Raw genomic sequence first — 20,834 nt, 5'->3', positions numbered from 1 at the left:
CAACTAATGGAGGAGCAGTATACAAATGCTTTCCTACAAAACTGTGACGCTGCAGTGGCAGCAGCATCAGCCAGTGTGCTTTATGTCTAGCTTATCCAGTGATAAAGAATCAGCACAGCACAGCACCATACTGATTTACATTCACAGATTAATGGGGAGGATCTGCTGAGCTGACAGAATATAGGGAAAGGAAACGGAGACTGAAGATTACTGCGGGAGTTACCTCGAGAGGAAACGTGAGGTGGTGATGTGACGAGGTGCCACACCGTTCCTCCGGTAACACTATTTTGTTGTTCTTCGTCTCCACCTCATAACTTCAACAAGGTTTTCTACTCTACACGACATCACAGACAATACATCTGAGCAAGGTCACTTTCTGTTCACACGAGAACGACCTGTATATCTCATCCTCCTCACAAAGAGCAAAGGTAATGAAATCCCAGGCCGAATCATTTGGTCCCAACATTTTTTACGAGCCACAGTCTGAAATGGAAACTTGTCCAATTTAAAGTGTAGCACCACTAAAAAAAAAAGACACTGTTCATATAAACACTGAGTTCACCCTAAATTTAGTTTTAATGGCTTTTCTGCTGTCGTTTCATCGCAGAAAGGGTGCTGCAATGTGTGGGCAACACTGTGTAGTCCACATGTGATTCTGAACAGTTCTTATAAGCAGCTGAATGTTACACAATAGTCTTTAAAGGGAATTTTGAACCTTACTGCATCAGGTCACTGACAAGAATCAAAGAACCAGAAAATCTATAAACCAAATAGAACTGACATTATAACTGAGTGAATTAGCCCTTTTAGACTAATTTGTAAGCATAATGGAGATTAATTAAAGGTGTTCCAACTGTTTCTTTGCTGAAAGGCTGGTATAACCCAATCTACTGCTGCAGTTTGAAATAAAAAAAGGACTACGACAAACCTTAACAGAACAAAAAAACTGACTGACTGAAATCCTGATTGACTGTGAATGAAAAAGATTCCTCTATGTAATGCGGCTTCACAGTTTGGCTCCTTGTACGTCCACTAACGACTCCACTCATCTCTGCAGATCCCTTGCAGTTGTTGTGGACATAAATGTCATGACACTCTATTCCAGTGATTTGGCAAACTCTGCATAATCTATATAACCGTCATTGTTTTTGTCATCGTCCCTCAGAACATCGTCGATGAGAGAAATAAGGTCCTCCTCCTTCATTGGCTGGCTCTCCTCTCCTCTCTCCTGAAGAAGAACGGAAGATAGAAAGCGCAGATGTCACAACAAGAGCAACCATGTGGTAACAAAAAAATGGTATTCATCAGGACAGATACAATATTTATATTTTATTAAACTGATAAGCTTTGATAAGCAGTAAAAATGTTGGGGATAATTGCATATAATTATCACTGATTTTATCTTTGGGCTTTGAGCTGTTCTGAATATGTTGACTAAATAAAAACTAAAATAATCACAAGGATAAAGAATGAGAAAACCTGCACATGTTAGAGCTTGGTAAACATATTTTGCTTAAGTTATAGTACAAGTTCTGTAGATATAGTACAACGTTTGCGCTTCCTGTTTCGATATTAGGCAACAATCAGTTTCAGCTGGTTTGGCGCTAGATTAGCCTCTGAAACATAATGATGAAGTGTCAGTATTTATGGTAAATAGGCTTAATGTTCACAAACAGTAAATACACCTACCTCTCTGTGCACATGTGTGATCGCTGTGGCAAGTTCCAGCCCGTCCAAGAGGTTGTTTCCATCATAATCGTGCATTTTGAAATAATGCAGCTGAAGCTCCTGGGGTGTCATGTCCTTCTCTGGTTTGTCTATCACTCCGTCCAGATGCTCCATGATGTGACTGGCGGACAAACGTCAAAAGGCACAAGACAGAGTTTGAACGTTGCTGACTGTGTTCACGGTTTGTTTAACCTATTTTAATGAGGGAAAGTCACTCACTCTTTGTCCTGGACCATGTTTTTATCTAGGCGGCCATGACCATGGCTTATGTGTGCTGCGCCCTCCACGATGGGTGGCGGCGGCTGCTGCTGCTGCTGCTGCTGCTGGTGATCAGAATGAGACGAAACACCGAGCAGACAACAGGACACGAGGAGGATCAGACTCCCCCAGATCTGCACACCAGATCTTCTGCAACTCATTCTGCACAAAGGCCAACAGAATTGAGAGACAGACAGACGAGATAGATCGAAGATGAAAAATAGGAAGTTCCAGTTCTCCTCTGACATTTTCAGCAGATTTCAATAATTCATATACGAAAACAACAATGGCAGGATATTGTATTATATTATTTAATTGTTTGTGGGGTTTTTTAAATAATTTTTAAAATATTTAACTCTTTCTGCAATTTTTCTCCCATAGGAAATTCATTTAGAGGGCGGATAAAAGACAGACAACGACAAGACAGATAGACAGACAAAAAGACAGACAGACAGGTGGAGCTAAAAGACCAGCGCACAGTGTAACATGTGTTACACTTTACAAATTATGAACCATCTATTTCTTCTTTTCTTTATTTTTTCCTTTATTTTCTCAACATTATAATAGATTAAATGTTTAATCGAAGTGTTAACTAATTAACTATTAGCAATTAATTGTTGTTAACTCTAAGTTACAGCCTGTATTTGATGTTAAATACACAACCCCAAAACAAAGTCTTGCTTTGGACACCTGTCCTTTTCATTTGCTGCATTAAATGACTGGAACTTGTCTCTGTCTCTGCTTTTAATGGCCTTTTTTAAAACAAAGACAAAAAACCCCAAAACAAACAGCTGCTCTTTATGACACTTTCCATGTGTGTTACTGACACTTGCCATGCCAACATTTTAAATAAGAATTCATTTCTAAATGTATTGCCTGGTAAAATAAAATGTACATATCTAACCTTTATATACAAAACTATACATGTACATACAATTGTAAACATAATCGTAAAAGTACCAGAGGCAGAAATGTCGCTAAGTTAACGGTAAACCGTTTGTGTAAATATTAGCTTTAGCCTCCTGTGACATTTCTGTTAAAAACCTATAACTAAAGCATTCGCGTTAGCTAAGAAGCTGTGCTAAAATGTGCTTTCAAACAAGCTTCGTAAAGACAAGCGACCACTAGCTGTCAAATATTAGTTAGAAAATAAATACAAAGTGTGACACCTACATACACGTAATGCGTTTCCTCACCTGGCTCCGTGTAGTGGACAGTTATTGTTTGGAACAGAAGTGCTCTGAGTCACAACTTGCTTGTAAGAGCCACGCCGCTTGCCGTAGCCCCTGTTGGACACGACAGCTCAATGTGATTGGTTAATATAATCAGAGAGTCAGGAGACGAAGCGAGATAGTTCTCTGAGCCGTCTCCACGCCACCAGACATTTCCGGAAGTAGAAATAAACGAATTTATGATTTCATCGATAACATTGCAACCAACCAAAGTAGACTTAGCAAACGTTACGATATTGTGTAACGATGCCACGCGCTCAGCTAACCCAGGGGTGGTTACAGAAGGAATTTACACTCGTTGTTACGAACCATGAACTGCAAAAACTGAATCATTTAGAAAATACATTACATGTACATACAGTACACGTTATACCACATGGTCGTGATCTATCTTGAGAGAGAAAAAGCATTCCATGTTACGTCAGCAGGGGGCGTGCGATCAGCAGCAGCAACAGCAACATTACACTCATACTGTATGCTGGTGGTGGACAGACGGAAATATCGACGTGTGTCAAATGTCAAGTTTCCAGAGAGAAAATGACGCTCCTAAATCTCTGTTACGGAGGCTCGAGGTTATATTTGGTGTCACGCAGTAGTTGTTATAGACTTGCAGTAAAATCCAAACAAATCTCAAAGTAGTGAGTGTGTATTTTGGCCTATGGTTCATAGAAATAGTTTAGTGGTGTTGTTTTGTTAATTCTCCCTTTCCCCATCACTTCCTGTACATTAAAGAGCGTTCATTTGAATTGTCTTTGTACAACCTAGGGCTTCATACAGTGCCGAATGACAAATGTCATGTTTTGTCACTGAGCCACAAGTTTGACCTGCCAATTCTGCTGAACACAGATCAGAGCAAGCCAGGCAGTTACAAATGTTGTTTTTTCAATCCACTGAGCACATCTACTAAACGAATACTAGACAGCAGCACCATATATGGAATATCGTGCATAACAGCTTGGTTGCACACCTCCAGCAGTCTTTGGCTGCTAATACTTAAGGCCCACCTAATCCAGTTAAAGAGTTAGTGGAATGGAATAGGGATGAGAGTCTTCTTTTAGACAGCTATAAATCATATTATTACACAGAGAAACCTCTAGTGGCTGCTGTAAGACAATGTGGACAAATACAAATACAAAACAAAAAAAAACAGTCTGGTGGTAATTAAGTCAGTCCAAGACCAAACATTGTTATCATTAACAAATATGGTATGTCTACAAAGACAACACAAATAGAAGTAAAAGCAGTTTACCCCTTACAGCTATTTAACCAAGGTCCTACCTTGTATTTTAACACCATGTGTTAGTAGTTCTTTGATTGTGTGACAATTCACTGACATACAAAGTAAACTAAAATGTTAGTTTTTGGTTTTCTCTGTCCTGCTTAGAAACATTATATTACGTTACTATTTGAATAATCCAAGTAGGAAAAGAAAGCAAGATGTGGTTGTGAATAAAGTACAGCATTAAGTACTCTAGTGCTTTCCAAAGTGTGGGACGTGACCTTCTGGTGGGCCTTGGAGGTATCACAGTGTGTGCCTCAGACTGAACTATAAAAATCCACCCATCTATACTCACATGAGGGATAAGGCTGGTGCTAATCCCAGTGGAAAACAGCTAAAGATGGGGGTCACACCTTGGACAGGTCACCAGTCCATCCAAACACAGAGAGACGAAAAACCTTTCACTCTCACACTCACACTCACACCTACAGTCAATTTAGAGTGTCCAGAGTCTAATCTGCATGTTTTTGGGAGAGGAAACTGGAGAACCGAGACAGAACCCCATGATATCATGATTGTTTATTAATAATAGGGACAACATATTTGAATTCCAATGTTATCAGTTTATTTCTGTGTTGTGGCACATGTTCTTGTTAATGTACAAATCTGGACAGGGCCTATGGGACGATTAGCAGAATTGTGCATACCTGTTTATCTTGTTGAGGGCTGATTGATTCTGATGCTTTACAGCAAAAATAACTTCTTGAACTTTTTACAATCTTCAGTATGAGTTGTTTATATCCTGTCTCGTGTCTGCTAAAGAGGCAAAATACTCAAAGAAAAGTCAAAAAGTATATATACAATACTGTGAAAAAACACAGACCTGGCAACCCCTAATATAAAGGGTAACAGTGAACAATACTTTAACACCTATTCTCACAGTAAAAGTAAAATAATAACAATAACATAATATCAATAATAATAATAATAATAATAATAATAGTGCTTTTCACTGCTCACTTAAGAGAATAACAAAACAAAAACAACAAAACATTCGGATTAGGAAATACTGATTACACAATATTCGTCGAGTTGACACCACTAAATCATTAATTGGAGAAAAATCGATTATTAAAATAGTCATAATTATTGACAGTCCTACCTTTCTGTTCGCCCTGACCTCCTGTAACGCTCCTTCCCTCCCTCCTCCCTCCCTCCCTCCATCCTCCCGCACTCAAACGCACGTTTATTTCCCTCCTCAGTTTGCAGTTACTCCCATCGTGTCCGGGGAGTTCAGTCACCACCGGGACAGAGCGGCGATGGCATCCCGGGTCTCCTTCACCCAGATCCGGCTGGAAACGGAGCTGGAGCGCTGCCGGGCCGAGTGCCAGTGGGACAAGATGCCGATGATCATCGAGCAGATGCAGGCTGCGAGGTTCCACGAAGACGGTGAGCAAGTGGTTCGTCCACACACCCGCAGGAGTGAAGTTGAGGTCGGGGGGTTTCTAACGTTCAGGTGTTTGCGGTTCAAACTGCAGAAGTCACCACTCACTAAAGGAAAGAAGTCATGTTTGAGAACGTGCAGGTTGTTTGAAGGATTCTGTCAAAAGTTGTTGGAGTGAAGTTATTTCACTTCAGGAAGTGAACATAAAAATCAATGGCTACAGAAATGCCTTTTCATTCACTTCATTATGAGAAATGAGGATTTACGGTGTCTCTCACACTCTACCTGTTTACAATTGATATGTGTACTTATCTAGACTATGTTTATTCCTATCAAGGGTGGACAAGAGGGACAGTACAGTGCAAGCTGGACTTTGGACTCACAGCTACATAGACTGGGTTACTGTTCATACAGGTTTCCTCAACTATTCTCAACTTTTTTTTTTTTGGCCAAATAAATTAGCCGGATTTTTTATGGTCAATTTGACATCATTATTCTACAATCTGTAGAATATGATGTTTCTGGCTCAAGACAATAATTCAGCAAAAATGATATTTTCACACACATTTTGGCTTTAACAAATATTACACCTCCTGCAATTTTGGAATTTCAATTTTGATAACATGTTGATTCATTGTTCAGCCCTAGTTTTTACCTTCACATTGAGAGTAATATTAGGTTTTACAGAAATGGCAGGAACAGAAAAAGGACATGCACATTGGGTAAAAACATTTAGATAAATATGAGATGAATAAATCAAGAATCTTCACAGAAATTAAAAGGAAGGAAAAGACCTGTACATGTTAGAGCTCCCGTTTACAGTATTTTTGTTTTGTTTTGATCCTTTCCTTCCTTTTCACTGTTAGAAACAGGAAACAAACTGTCTAACTTGCATTGATTCATTCGTTTCAAAGGTTTCGGTGACACATTTTTGCCTGATAAAGGTCGAGCACTGAAACAATGCAAATACATTTATCAACAGATTTAAAAAGAGTTTCCATAAAACTATTGTTTCTGTGAGACAGAAATGAGAGTAAAACAGCGAGAAATATGTACATATTTGCCCTTGTCCATATTTATATTGTGAATTGGCTCGCAGTAGTCTGTGAACTTTAAAATGTTGCTGATAAAATAAGCGGGATAGTCCCAAAAACAACAACCAACAACAACAATAATTAAGAGTTTGTTACATGTGTATAATTGTGTTAGAGCAGGGTCACAGAGAGGTTGCCAGATGTCTCCAAGAGTGAAATGTCAGTGGCTGGATGTTTACAGTACACAATAAAAGACTGTGTGCATGATCAATGCTATATACAGTACATGTAGGCCTATTGTATGTATAGCCCTATAGGCCGAACCCCCTGCTGTTTCCCATGTGAAACAAGACTTTCCAGTGAACAATCCACTGGCTGCTTTTTTTACCCTCAAAGTCATTCCATGCAGCGCTCATGCTCAAAGAAACGCAAACACACTCATCATCCTGTGCTTCATAAAAGTCACTGATGTGTCTGCCGCCACCTCTCACCTTAGTAAAGTAAATATATTTCCAGGCGATGTGACTGCACGTCTGCGGCGATCGGGGGCCCTTAATTGACTGATAGTGCAGAGCGGCACTTTCTCCCTGCCTGCACATGCACCCATGTGTTAAATCAACATGGTGCCTGCTCATCTGGCAGGCTCGTTCAGGAGAGTGATAAAGGAGGGAGGTACACCTCAGGATAACTCGGCATAAGCAGACTGTAACGTGCAGTATTAAGGCAATATTGAGTGCTAGGAAGGAAGATGATGTGGATCTAATCGCCCAGTCATGATCTCAGAAGCACGGTGCCAGTGACTCAAATGCAAGGGTATGAGGAGCCTTTGTCCTTTTTGTTGTGTTCATAAGCCTCTAGAACTGAAGCTTCAATAATATATTATTAGTATTATTATTGTGGTTGTATGTAGTCAACAATAAACCTACCAAACAAGGCAGCAGTCGATCAGAGCTAAAAATGCAGAATTTCTCCTTGACTTGGCTGCGGGAATTGTTGTTTGTTGTAATGACTCCTTTTTGAGTCACAGCTGTGTTGCATTTCTATAATCTGAAACCAGTCTGCCATCCTCCGCTGACCTCTTTGCCCAGAGAACTGCAGTTTATTGGATATTTTCTCTTTATTTTCCTGACCATTCTTTGTAAATCTCAGTGATGGTTTTTCATAAAAAATTCCCAGTAGATCAGCAGTTTATGAAATATTCAGACCCTGCATATCTGGCACCAACAACCAATCACCTTTCTTCTTTAGATGCACTGAGTTGCTGCCATGTGACTGGATGATTAGATAGTATTTGCATTAACAAGCAGTTCAACAGGTGAATGTGACTGTGTTTTAAGGTCACTTGTTTCTTATTTGGCTTTGGATAGCATAGCTGGTTTGTGGTAATATTAGTAATACATTGGTGTAAATCAGGCTTGCAGAGTAAACAGAGAGAAGTGGAAGGTAGCTCATGCAAATGACTCTGAAATCATTCCTAGCTACCGTCTAAGGAACGATGGGTCATGTTTAATTGTTTTCAACAATTAAAAATCAAAGTGGCTGATTGGAGTATTTGTTTTGGCGTGGGTATTTAGTTTTCTTCCAAAACAAATAAAAACAAAACATAACATTCTGCTCACAATCTGTGTTTCTCATCAAAATACACAGGATTATTAAACATTAGCAAAGTGTTTACCGCCGTGTTTGCATGTAATTATCTCCTTGTCTTTTTCAATAGCCACCAGAGCAACAGTAATAGTGAGTGATTCACACTGCCCGAACCAGAACCAGCAAATTCAAGAGTACCGAGGGTCAAGGGTCAACTGTTCAATACTCAACTAAATGCCAGGACTCTACAGTATGAGGCTGTACATTCGCTGGTTCTGTTGGAGTGCTCTTACTTTGAAAGAGTCATGTTTGTGACATATTCATTCATATGTAGATAGCTGGAAGCGGTGGTCATATATACTTCTCAGTGTTTATTGTGCTGTGAACCACGCACATCTTAAAGAAAAGCAAGGGATTCTGGGACACAGACGCACTGCTCACACATTCAACCGAAAATCGTTGTGTTTGCTGCTTCAACAAAGGTGAAATACTATTGCTTTAACTTCAACTGTCCAACCAAAGTCTGACCTTCAACTTGTTTGAATTCATTCAAAAGCTCTGGTGGGGGGATAAGGCTGTGCTGATAAAACCTACTGGCAAATATGTCAAGTATATCAGAGTGTAAACACAGCTCACATCACACACACACCAGAGTTGGTGGTCTCCAGAAAGGCAACTGGTCCTTTTTATACTAGGAAAGGACCTAAAGAGGCAACAAATCATAAGAACACACACACACACTCAAACCCTTAACCAATAAACAGCCCAACTAAGGTGTGACAGAACATGAAGACCGACCAAAATGTCCTTCATTTCACAAAATGTTTACACAAAATGAAACGCCTAAAAGAAAGTTTGACACTGAGAGTAAGACACTGTCGCAGTAGGACGGGTTAGTTTATCATTAGAGTAAACTTTGATAACATGATCCAGTGAAGGTGCATGTGCTTATCATGTGATTACAATGTTCAAGTTATTTCAGGAAACTATGTGAGACATGGAAAATGTAGCCTTTTAACTGACCATAGCGTAGTTCAACTGTTCTCCCAGAGTCGGTGGGAAATGTTGCTTTTGATGGACTGAGCGAGGTTTGCTTTGGCTCCAGAAACAAATGACCCCGTGACCCTGAACTCAGACCTGTGCCAATAGCATTTGCTCGCTTTCGACTTTTCAAATCTCACCCCCAGATGATTACGGGACCCTGCTGACGGCCGAGGCGCTGCTGGAGGAGTGCCTGCAAGACAACATGGACCTATTGCGGCGCGCCACACCTTTGAGGGAAGAAACCCAGCCCAGGCTGAGCAGGGCCAAAGGTCACCTCAACACCATCCTGAGCCGAGGCCGCCTCACAGTCAGTCTACTCTGTGTTACTCAAAGACCGTAATAGTTTCAGGTCTTCTTCATAAGCACATGATGTTAATTTTGTTAATTAGGCTCTATTTAGAGATGATAAAGGACGGCACGTATGAGTGGACATCGGTGTGATTGACTGCTGGTACTGTCCAACAGGAGCATGTAGCATAAGTCAAATTGTGCGAGTTTGATGTCTTGAATATTTGGAGTGCATCCATTTTTTATATAGTCCAGTTTTACTTAACAAACTCACCTCATCTCCAGTGTCTTCACACTCCTCCCAGGCCCTGCTTCTTTTCTCCTGTCGCTCACTGGCTCCACTAGACTTTCCTCTCAATCTTCATTCACCTGCCCGCTTCACTCTTCTACACACTTAGTTCCACTTATCCTCAGCCCTGTGATCTGTTTCTCTTTGTCCCTGATCAGTGTTCAATGGCCTGCTTGTTTTTTCCACTTTTCTTAGCCTACCTATCACCTTCTTTCATGTCAGCTTCTTACTTTTTGCTACGTGTTTGCCTGTACCTGCTTGTCATGCATACCTGTCTACAATCTTGTCTCCCATCTTCTTGTTTTCATCTTTCTATGTGTGTCAGACCTCTCTGCCTCCATTGAGCTCGCACCATTACTGTAATATGACATGATAGTGTGTTATGACACAGAACGTACACCTTTGTGTTCCCCAGCTGCTGCTAACCATTTATCCTGTTTTGTCTTCCAGCCGCGGTACTTGAATGAGGCTCTGCTGTTGATGGCCAAAGTGCATTATGTGCAAGGCCGCTACTGGGACGCTCAGGGAATGTGTGCCAGGGTGGGCCTGGAGGAGCTGACACTGGATGACCAGCCCACATATCACCTGCGACTGCTGGCTGAGGCGTTTGTCATTAAAGGTAACTGAGGCCTAGAGAGTCCCTTGTTTTGTTAGGGCCCGAGCATGAATTTGTGCTCCTTCAGATTATTAATAAATCTGTGGCTTTGTGGTCATTTTTGAGGGAATTAGCGTGCATAACAACTCTTGAAACTTGGTGAAAATGTGATATTGGCATAGTGCCCGGACTTGTGCGTTGCCCAAGGGCTCTATAATGCCCCCTAAGGTGAAAACAGAGCCAAAATTGAAGTCCACCGAATTCCTTGGTGGGAAACTTGGTGGGAAGATGGTAACCATGGCATCAGCTCAAAAGGAAGTCGGCCATTTGGAATTTTGGCATCCATTTTGGCGATGTACACACTACGAAAATGAGCTAATTTACAGTCCTTTCATTTTTATTATATCTTGGTATCTTTTGCTGTTGTTGATGTTCTGTCAAATGGTAATACAGTGAATGGTTAAAATGGGCCTGAAAGTTTGCGTATGCACAAAAGAAGGCATACGCCTCTATCTACGCAAAGCTTGGGATTTATAAACAACGGGAAATGTGCGGTTCTTCACAGAAAACTGTGACCCATGCGTATAATTAACATACATTACAGCAGATCTCTTACCTGTCACCCTGGGCCTTTTCTTTATAAGCAGAGGTATCACTGACGATTGGCATGTTTCCCTGAAAAACACTACAAGCAAGACTGAATGACTCCTTTCACGACTCCATTCATTACTCCATTCCTAATCCCATCTGTGAGGAGTCATTACAATCCTAAAATCGGTATGACCTTGTTTGGAGTTTGGACATGGTGGGGGTTGACAGATGAAATTCTGTGGAAACAAATGTAATGCAGCTGGAAACCATCAGCTTTATGAGACAGAGAGTTGTGTCATTAACCTCCCACTGTACTCAAATGTAACCTCAGCTCGTGGATGACATGTGAAAATGAGCCCATCGTTGTGAACGACCAAAAAAAAGCCATTGTGTTTTCTCTTTAGCCATTTTTCCTATTGGTGGGGTTCCCACTGGACACATTCAGTGTGGAGTAACAACATAAAGTCCAGTAAACAGATTTACAGCAACTTGTGTGTGTAAAACAGATCTTTGTACAGATGCTGATTGTGAGTCGCACAGTACAACCTGTGATTCAGTCACACAAACACAAGCTGAATCAGATTATTTTGGGGTTACGTTTTCTTGTCAGATAGCATCTTGAGTATTTCTGTCTTAATGGAGAGTGGTGAAAGTCAAAAGTCAAAGCACATTGCATAGCCTGTTTTCCTTGGAGCTCTGGAGAATCTTGTTATGCACATCATTATCATCATGTCATTACACTCCCCATTTCCTGATAATCGGACATGAGCTCATGCTCATTAAACTGAGGATGATTTTATGATCATAACTGTCAGCTTTGGATTCCCCTTTGATTGTTTTCAAACCCACTTGATAATATTTACTGTGGATTGTTTGACGACTCTCATGAGGAAATGGAGCAGGTCCTGTGGGGGTTACACTGCTCATTCCCATGTTTTGTTTTTTTTGCATATTGTGTGTATTGCATATTGTTGTGGCAATATTTGGTCTATGATGTCTTGTCTCTCGGCAGCTTTCTGCTTATTCAATTAGAACTGGCATCTGGCCCGAGGCTGCTGTCCATCACAGACACCGGTCTAGAAAAGTTCCTCTTCCATCTGTTTATTTGTACCAATGGGTACAGACATGAGAGCAGCATTCACTGTTTCCTCTGTATGCTATTAAATTAATGTAGAATAATGTCACACTTATGATAAATAAAGAGATGTTGGGGACATTGCTGCACACGCACCGCAATAACAATGATCTTGACCATGTCAGTCTACCTTCACGATGTCATTCTTATCCGCAACCATTCTTAGTCTTATGCAGGTGCTTCTTTATCAAGTGTCAGTGTTATGTTGTGTTGTGTCATAATAAGCACTCCTGCATGAAAAACACCATAGTTGTAGTGGGGGGTCATTGTTTTGTAAACAGAATATAATGCACTTCCTTTGTGTTGTGAATCAAATCACCATTTTTCTGCAAAACTGACATAAAATAAGAGAGAAAAAGCAAAGCTTAAAGGGACCAGTATAAACGCTGTTGTTTTTTCCATCACCATTACACTGTGCAGTCAGTGTATCAGTTTAATATGGTAATGACAAGAGTAAGTTAATTTGGCCCAGCAGCTTAGTGATGATGTATTGGTGCAGTTCCATGAAGCTCGGTGACTGTTATGTGTCTTTTTCAAGTACCTTTATTTACCTTTGTCTTCACTTCATTTGTGTTGAAGCGTCAGTGAGTGTCATACACACCACATGACTTTCAAAATAACATTTTCACTGAGTAAACACAGTGCGTCTTCTGTTAACATTATAAAATGGCATCACAGAGCAATACATGGTGTTTCAAACACCACGCGAGGTTTTGCTATAAATGTAAACGATGGTTCAGTATGTTTTTTGGTTGTTTTTTTTGTTTATGCTTTGACAGAACATCGGTTGAGAAAATTGCCAGGGCAACTTTAAAAAGTATGTGTGTTTCAATCTCGTGGGTTCAAATTATGGAACAGATATTAAATATTTAAATATAAGGATGAAGAAGTTTAATCCAGGACATTAAGAAAATTGTATAAAATAAATAGTAATCAATATTTGGTGAGTAAAGGTACAGTGGGTATATATAAGTTTACTCTTCTGCCTACTCCTTTTCAAACATGTGACGAGATGTACATTTTTGTGTTGTCATTGTAAAGGTTGCACGTGTTTGAAATAAAAACTATCCATCTATCTATCTATCCATCTATCTATAAAAGTCGTAAACAAGTAGAATCATTTAATGGTATTAAATAGTACACGTTTTCTGGTGTTAGCAGGTGGTGTTGACGACATCTGTGTGTTTCAGGTCTGTCTCTGGACCACCAGACAGTTTCTGCTGTGTCGCGGATTCGTCTCTTAGAAAGGGAGGAGGAGAGTCTGTCGTGTTACCTCCGGGCCTGCGATGCTGCTCTGTCTTTCCTGCAGGAGCTCGATAAGGTGACTTTTTAAAAAAAAAAAACACGTAGAAAGATGTGAGTCGTGTAATCCTAAATGGAGTGAAAGAAAGCGCTGACTATAAACCTTGTTTTGCATGTTTTTTTGCAGACAGTAACGACGCCCCATGCCAAGACTGCCAAAGCCAGTCTGTTTCCTCCACTTGTGGACATAGACCTGGGCTACTTTCTTCAGGCTGCGTTACAGAGTGCTTACCTTTGTCTGCTGCACAGGGGGTGAGACTTAAAAACAGATAACAGTAACAAAATCCTCACCATATTCTTCAATGTGACAGACACATTGTGATCATTAAATGCCATCTTCGACATCCATAAACACAGTCAGATATTCTTTTTTTAGTCGTATTAAACTTGTTTTCAGTAACCCAAGCACACAGTGTATCTACTGTATAACAATACAGTAATATTCTAAATATGAATAACAAGATGCTTTGTCATCTTCCAAAAGTGGCTCACCATAAAAGTTTGGGGTTCACTGTACATGGCACCAGTGCAGGAGAGAGATGCATTTTTAAATTTGAACACAAGGAGTCAGTGTTGCTCTTGAATTTAGAAAATCTGAGAAGCAGTTCAACAGGCCTTGATGTCTAGAGCTAACAAGGGGGGTCATTTTTACCGTTTTTGATGTGTTGTATTATTTATTAAAATGTATTATTAGGTTTTTACCACCCTCAATAAATATTAATGCAATATTAGTGCAAAACAGTCCATAATGTTCTTTGTTTTGCTGAAAACGTCCCATCCTGTAGTTTGTGTTGTAAAAAGGGGCTGTGATGATTTTTAAACTCGCGAGAGTCACTGATTTACTGTTTATGTGGCCCTTAGTATGTAAGAAAGTCCTTGTCCATCCCTGTTGTACACAGTAGGAACCGTGCTATCTGCTCTTATATCCACCAAACCTTGAATATGGTATTGATATACTCCCACTGTGTGTGTGTGTGTGTTAGTCATCTTGCGCAGGGTGCTCACCAGCTCCGTAGGGTGCTCAGGGTGGTGGAGTCACGAGGGTCTCAGAGCTTTAGGAAGGTGAGTTGTCTCTCTCTGTCTCATACAAATAGTAGCTTAGCTATTAAGCGCTCATTGAACACTCACTGATGGAAAAATGAGCATCAGGGCATTTTTAAAAAAAATCGTGCTGAAGGCTTATTTACACCACTGTATCTTAACGTTGGTGATAATGGTGTCACTTCGAGAGGTCAATTTCCTCAGGTGGTACTTGGTAAAAAAAAATAATAAAAAGTGATTTAATATGTATACTATGAGCTCATTAACATGCCAGTCGAGCCAGAATTTAAATGAATGATTGCATTATGGTTTCATCCTAGGCTGCAGCAAGGAAGTTAGCAGAGGTGCTGCTGAGCTCAGTGAGTGAAGACAGCTACTGGCCCCCACTCGGCCCCCCACCCTCAGCCTGGCTCCACAGAGAGGGAGCCGCTGCCTCCAAAGACGTCATCTACCCCACTGTGAAACCACCACAGCGATACAGCATGGAGGGGTTTGTGTTTTCCCTGTTTCTGTTTGACTCTTCTGATTTAATGTCTGCGTGGTTCCAGCTGAGAACCAACTTTTTTTTGGGATGCAATGAGGCAGTTCCCCACATTCACTTCCTGACATGTTCTAATCAGTTGCAACTTGAAGATCAGCTGTGAACAAAAAGCTCCATCAACACTTACTTAAGTTTAAGTAGAGACTTAAGAAAACAGATGTCAACCACTTAAAAAAGAGCTTGCCTAAATAAACCTGCACCCATTTAGAGATACAGTATCTTAAGAACACTTCTCTCTTCATTAGACAGTATTTTGTTCCCTCATTTTCTAAGTGTGTGTCACTCAGGTAAATCAGGATGTTGAACTTACCTTTGGAGGCAGCAGTAGAAGTTAGTTTAATAGAGAGAAAAAGGGTTGAACATTTGTAAACTTGGGATTTAGTTAGGCCACCTTTTTGTGAAGTCGCTAGAATAATGTTTTTTCTTGTGTTCCCGCTGGAAGCCATGATTTCAGTGAGGGCAAACATCCATCTGTAGGACAGGTTCATGGCACCAGAGGGCATCAATATCCATTGTACAGTCTGAACAAGACCAGACTGGTTATCTGTATCATTTTGTTGCCTTGTCTCTGCATTTCTCACTCTGCGGGGATCCTGTGCTTGTTTTTCAGGCCCTGTGAGCCATACTTAGTCACTGCCACATGACTAATCCTGCCCACACTATCATAAGTGAAGATCTAAATCCATGTCTAAGATTAGAAGGAGAGAACTTGTCCTAAGGAAGTCTTTTACTTCAGTTTTTTGTCATTAATTACCACCTCTGTCTGGTAAATGTGTCCTTGATTAGGACGTGGAGATGACCTGAGAGGGAAGAGGGGCATGTAAAAGGAGGATGGAGACGAGTGTGTGTGTGTGTGTGTGAGTGAGTGAGAGTGAGAGAGACATCTGAGATAGTATTGTATCGTGATACTCTCATGGTGGTCCGTGTAGTGTTACAGCTCCACAGGTGAGACAGAAACTAGACACTCCTGGCAATCTACCTCAAGACAAGCTGTGTGTGTGTGTGTGTGTGTAGGTGTTGAACTTCCTGTTCTTATTTCCTCTTTCCTGTGTCCTGGCAGTTGCTTCTGTCCTCAGGACGTGGTGGAGGAAGCTGTGTTGCTGCTGCTCATCACAGAGTCAATGGTGAGCTACACACACACACAATAATCTGCTGCATTCTTGCTGTCTACTGTTTCAAATGGTTTATTGAATTTCGGCAATTGAAACCGCAGAACACCTTTGCCTTCCTTAGTCTTCGTCCCCGTCCTCCTGCCTCCCCGTCCTCTTCACTCAGTCATTCTCTCTCTTCATCCAGGCCAGCGGGGACGCGGTGATCAGTCGTCTGCCTGACCAGGCCGAGGCTCGTCAGGCCAGTCTGCAGGATGCCACCTCTGTCTATGATCTGCTCACCATAGGCCTGGCCAGGAGGGGGCAGTATGCCATGCTGTCTGAGGTGTGCATGGACACACACAAACTTCAAGACACACACATTGTGATGAAGGTCTGAGGGGAGGGGAGCGACAGAGAGGTTGATGAGATTTGTTAATGAGAGATTTGCCTTTGACAAACATTTTAATTAAAGTCCTTGTCACCTTGAGCGAGGGGATTATGGGTTTTCTTTTTCCTCTCATTTTACCTCTTGTCTCTTCTCATTTTTCAGCATTGTCTGTTTCCTCCTCCATTTTTCTGTCTTTATCTTGCTCCAAATTCCTTTTATATTCACTTTTACAACCCTTTTCATCTCACGATTTGGTGTGTCCACGTATCTGACTGATTCATAGATCAGCCAAATGCTAATTCAAGCTCCAGTTGCCTTTTACTTTAGGTAAGGGCCTCGCTATCTTTGGCTGCCTCAAAAGAACAAGCCGTGTTTCTTTCTGGTACACAGAGGCTGCCTTAGTTTCCTGGCAAACATAGTGAGGTAGGGGTGAGCGGAGGAGTTCGCTAGGTGTGGAAACTTCAATGCCTTTGTAGTATCGACTGGGTATCAAACTTCTGTATTACCTGTATCATATCAATAGGCGTGCAAGTTACAACCAGAGATGGGGCTCATTCCCCAAAGGGAGAGAGGGATCAATACGTGTCTGTGTTGTGTGTTGAGAGGCTGTCGCTTCTTTGATGAATGAAGTTATGTCAGGAAGATCTTATGTGCACGGAATACATATGAAAGCAGAAAGTTGCTCCATGTTTAAGTGCAAGAAAACAACCTATAACTATACCGTAATTAAACTGATAAATAAAATTCATATCACAGTCCAGATATCGATATTGAAACTGTATCAAAAACCCCGCCCTAGTGCAGACCCTTAAATGTCACTAATTCTCACACGCTTTGGCTTTCTCCTGAGCGCTCCTTATTTATTCATAATATCAGACAGACCGCTCTGCTGTTTGAGCTCAGTTTTGCATGACTGACAACATCTGAATGAGCAGCGCCACATGTCATCCTCTGCTCATCCACACACATCAATCACATCATTATGCACTGAAACACAGCAGAGTGGGTGGTGTGCGGTGACGAGAGTGAAGGAGAGTGGAAGCAGTGGCTCTGTAAAGAAGAACGATTGAGGGAACGAGTGAAAACATTATCACCCCGATTTAAAAATTGCTTTCCTGCCGGCTTCGTGTGAGGACAATGTAAACATGCAGTGTTTGTTCAGTTCAGTGCTTCCCCTCACTGAAAACCCTGCTTACACGTTCTACACACACTTCATTACATAACCTCACACATATTAGCATGTCAGCGTGTGTGTGTGTGTGCTTCTTCCGCAGTGTCTGGAGCGAGCCATGAAGTTCTCATTCAACGAGTTTCACCTCTGGCACCAGTTGGGCCTGTCACTCATGGCAGCCGGGAAGGTGAGCTCATTTCTCCTTATATACCAGCAACAGACCCTCACACAGCACGTTACGCCACACCCAAAGGAGATATCCGTCATCTGCCATGCACTGTGGTGCTCCTTCCTCACCCATGTGTCCAGGCATGCGACGCATTGCATTCATACCAAAGTCTTAAATTTGGAATGTGCCAGTAAAGGTGGATGGTTGAACTTCCCAAATCTGGTTTTGGCAATTACCAATAACTATTTATAAGTTCCCATCATAGCAACCCCATAGAAATTCTACCAAAAATCTACTAAGGGGAAATCATATTTAATCAGATTGCTGCTAAATAAATGTAAATGCTGATGGAATGATGGGAATTCCATGAGAGGGACAAAGCAATAGCTCCCTCTCTTTCTCCTCTCCTGTTCCTCAATCCCTTCCTCAGGTATGTGAGAGCAAGAGAGCATACGGTATGTGTGTGTGTGTGACAATGAAATGAATCTGGGTTTCAGGATGAAGTGACACTGCAGATCAATGGACAGCTCTAGAAATAGGCTGCGCCCTAGAAGGAGAAGGGGCCGCCTCAGTGTCGTCATATCCACTTCTATTTAGGGGCATGCCCAGTGTGTGCGTGTGCGGGTGTGTGTGTGTGTGTGCGCGCACATGGTCCATTAATGATTGACCTACATGTATTAAGTGTCTCTGTGTCTAAATGGGTCTATTAAGGCTGTGTAAGGACAGTCGATGTGCGTTTGATACACTTGCATAATAACATAATAGCTTGTGGTCACAATTTGTCTCACGTGTACGTTTTTCTGTGTGTGTGTGTGTGTCTTTCAGGGTGTTGGTGCTGTGTCTGTATTTAAAGAGTGTGCTAGGATGAGACCTGAGGACCCATCCCTGCCCCTGTTGGCTGCTAAAATTTGCATCGGTCAGCTGCACTGGGTGAATACACACACACACACACACACATAAAGTTATATGCAATAACCATGACATGCACTCACATGCCATTTCGGGTCAGGCCTGGGACATACAAAGGATTAATAACTGAACAGTAACGTCCTTGTTCTAATACATTTCCCCAGAGATACACGTTGGAGCTGTTGTTAATGTCTGTTCTTGCTCACTCCTCTGTTTAGAGAGACACCGGTGTTCCATCGAGCAGACGTGTGGTGTGTGTGTGTCCAAGAGACCGCAACAGAAAACACCCGTATTGTAAGGCCCAGTATTAAATACTTGAGCGCCACTTGTCATCACAGTTGAGCAAACATGTCAGACCAAAACAAAAGTGATGCAGACAGTCCAGAAATCTATCTATCTATCTATCTATCTATCTATCTATCTATCTATCTATCTATAGTCACAATGAGATGCATCATATTAAATGCATCAAGTCACTTATGAGTCTGGTGGAGAAAGGTTAGGTCTGAGAAATGTGGGAGCCTTTCTCAGGTCATAGAGTTCTCCATCACAGAAATGCCAGAACAATATTAACCCTATATGTGGTCTTATTGCTCTCCTTGTCTGAGGTCTTTGGTAGTAAATCCAGAGTATTGCCCTCAGCGTAACACTTTGAACGACAGCCTACATCGTTACTGAGTTCCTTGCTGTGTTCAGGTGGAACTCATGACCTAATAATCTCGACATACACATCATATACAGGACAATAAACTCAGAACTTGCAGGAAAAACGGTACTGTGTGTGGCTTTTCAGTAAAAACAAATCCATTACATTCACACCATTTTTAAATGAGTTAACACAACACTAATTAAGCCCAAATCAGCTTCTCTCGACTCCCTCTCTGTTTCTCAGTATAACAGTGTTTAGATATTGTGTCATGCTGCACACAGGAAGTGATTCATTTTAGAGACACCAAGAACATTTTGCTGGTAAAGCGAGACAGCTGAGCAACAGGAGTATGACTGAAAACTCCAAAAAACCTGGTCCGTCAACAGTTTCACGAGAATATAATCTTCTTGCTCTCGCCCACCACTGCACTGCTGCTGTATACACACAAACACTCCCTCAGTATATGATCATTTTACTTGACAGAGCCTGTTTTCAGATGAAGGTGGAAGCATATGAATGATTTTGCATTGGCTATGTTCACAGAGACCAAACAAAGGCAGAATAACAGCATCAACAACAGGATTATTATTAAGAAATACATTCATTTTCTTAATGTGTGGTTTGTAAAGCAGTGTAAAGTAGTGGAAGGTAGAAAATAAGGTGTGGGAATCACAGGGTACGTGACGATGCAATTACGCGATACCGTGATAATCAATATGTTGCAAGACAATCATATAGCGATACATCACGATATCTGTCTAACTGAAGAAAACTAACCGTCCGTGTTAAAAGTTAAAAGTGCAGGATTTCTCTTATTTATTCACAACATAGAGAACAAATTTTCCCTCATTTATTTGAGCAGCGCCACCGGGAGGAGACAGCAAGTACTGTAGTGACACCTGGCGAGTGAAAGTGACATTTATTTTAGAGCTCTTTAATTTATTAATTCAAATATCAATATTTGTCCTGCCAAATCAATTATCATATTGCACGAGGACGAATGACGATATATCCCCAAATCGGTATTTTGACGCACTCCTAGTTACCTGTGCTTACTGTAAAAAGCTGGATAAAAACACACAGATAATGGGTGTGATGTCACTCTCTGCTCAAGACATTAGTTCTCTTC

General features: G+C 41.2%; 2 protein-coding genes across 6 annotated transcripts; one reads left to right on the top strand and one right to left on the bottom strand.

The window, feature by feature from the left end:
• Window positions 1-6: 6 nt before the first annotated feature.
• LOC122759941 (multiple coagulation factor deficiency protein 2 homolog) lies at window positions 7-3,254 on the bottom strand. 5 transcript variants are annotated; one of them, XM_044014952.1, is made up of 4 exons: window positions 3,183-3,254; window positions 1,948-2,160; window positions 1,690-1,849; window positions 7-1,228 (listed from the first exon to the last, which is right to left on the bottom strand). In XM_044014952.1, the coding sequence occupies exons 2-4, from the start codon at window positions 2,145-2,147 to the stop codon at window positions 1,097-1,099; spliced, it is 492 nt and encodes a 163-aa protein (XP_043870887.1). In that variant the 5' UTR covers window positions 2,148-2,160; window positions 3,183-3,254; the 3' UTR covers window positions 7-1,096. The 5 variants fall into 5 exon arrangements, with proteins under 5 accessions (XP_043870887.1, XP_043870886.1, XP_043870885.1 ...); XM_044014951.1 differs by having other exon boundaries at window positions 1,948-2,148; window positions 3,183-3,251; XM_044014950.1 differs by having other exon boundaries at window positions 3,160-3,245.
• A 440-nt stretch (window positions 3,255-3,694) lies between these two features.
• LOC122759940 (tetratricopeptide repeat protein 7A-like) lies at window positions 3,695-19,405 on the top strand. The gene is made up of 13 exons (XM_044014949.1): window positions 3,695-3,790; window positions 5,700-5,886; window positions 9,690-9,853; window positions 10,574-10,742; window positions 13,635-13,765; window positions 13,874-13,998; window positions 14,730-14,808; window positions 15,108-15,277; window positions 16,389-16,452; window positions 16,625-16,762; window positions 18,082-18,165; window positions 18,973-19,077; window positions 19,275-19,405. The coding sequence occupies exons 1-13, from the start codon at window positions 3,734-3,736 to the stop codon at window positions 19,365-19,367; spliced, it is 1,566 nt and encodes a 521-aa protein (XP_043870884.1). The 5' UTR covers window positions 3,695-3,733; the 3' UTR covers window positions 19,368-19,405.
• Window positions 19,406-20,834: the final 1,429 nt, after the last annotated feature.

This window comes from Solea senegalensis, unplaced genomic scaffold (assembly GCF_019176455.1).
Source record: "Solea senegalensis isolate Sse05_10M unplaced genomic scaffold, IFAPA_SoseM_1 scf7180000012691, whole genome shotgun sequence".
Taxonomy (NCBI): Eukaryota; Metazoa; Chordata; class Actinopteri; order Pleuronectiformes; family Soleidae; genus Solea; species Solea senegalensis.
The sequence above is the reverse complement of the archived record's forward strand: the minus strand, read 5'-3'. Positions and strand labels throughout refer to the sequence as shown.

Excerpts from the sequence above, each read along its gene's own strand:
- LOC122759940 (XM_044014949.1), top strand. The coding sequence starts at position 3,734 with ATGTCAAGTTTCCAGAGAGAAAATGACGCTCCTAAATCTCTGTTACGG. Across the intron at positions 14,809-15,107 it reads GGTCTCAGAGCTTTAGGAAG|GCTGCAGCAAGGAAGTTAGC; the intron begins GTGAGTTGTCTC and ends GTTTCATCCTAG. Across the intron at positions 18,166-18,972 it reads CACTCATGGCAGCCGGGAAG|GGTGTTGGTGCTGTGTCTGT; the intron begins GTGAGCTCATTT and ends TGTGTCTTTCAG.
- LOC122759941 (XM_044014950.1), bottom strand. Across the intron at positions 1,850-1,947 it reads AACATGGTCCAGGACAAAGA|TCACATCATGGAGCATCTGG; the intron begins GTGAGTGACTTT and ends TTTGTCCGCCAG. Across the intron at positions 1,229-1,689 it reads TCACACATGTGCACAGAGAG|GAGAGAGGAGAGGAGAGCCA; the intron begins GTAGGTGTATTT and ends GTTCTTCTTCAG.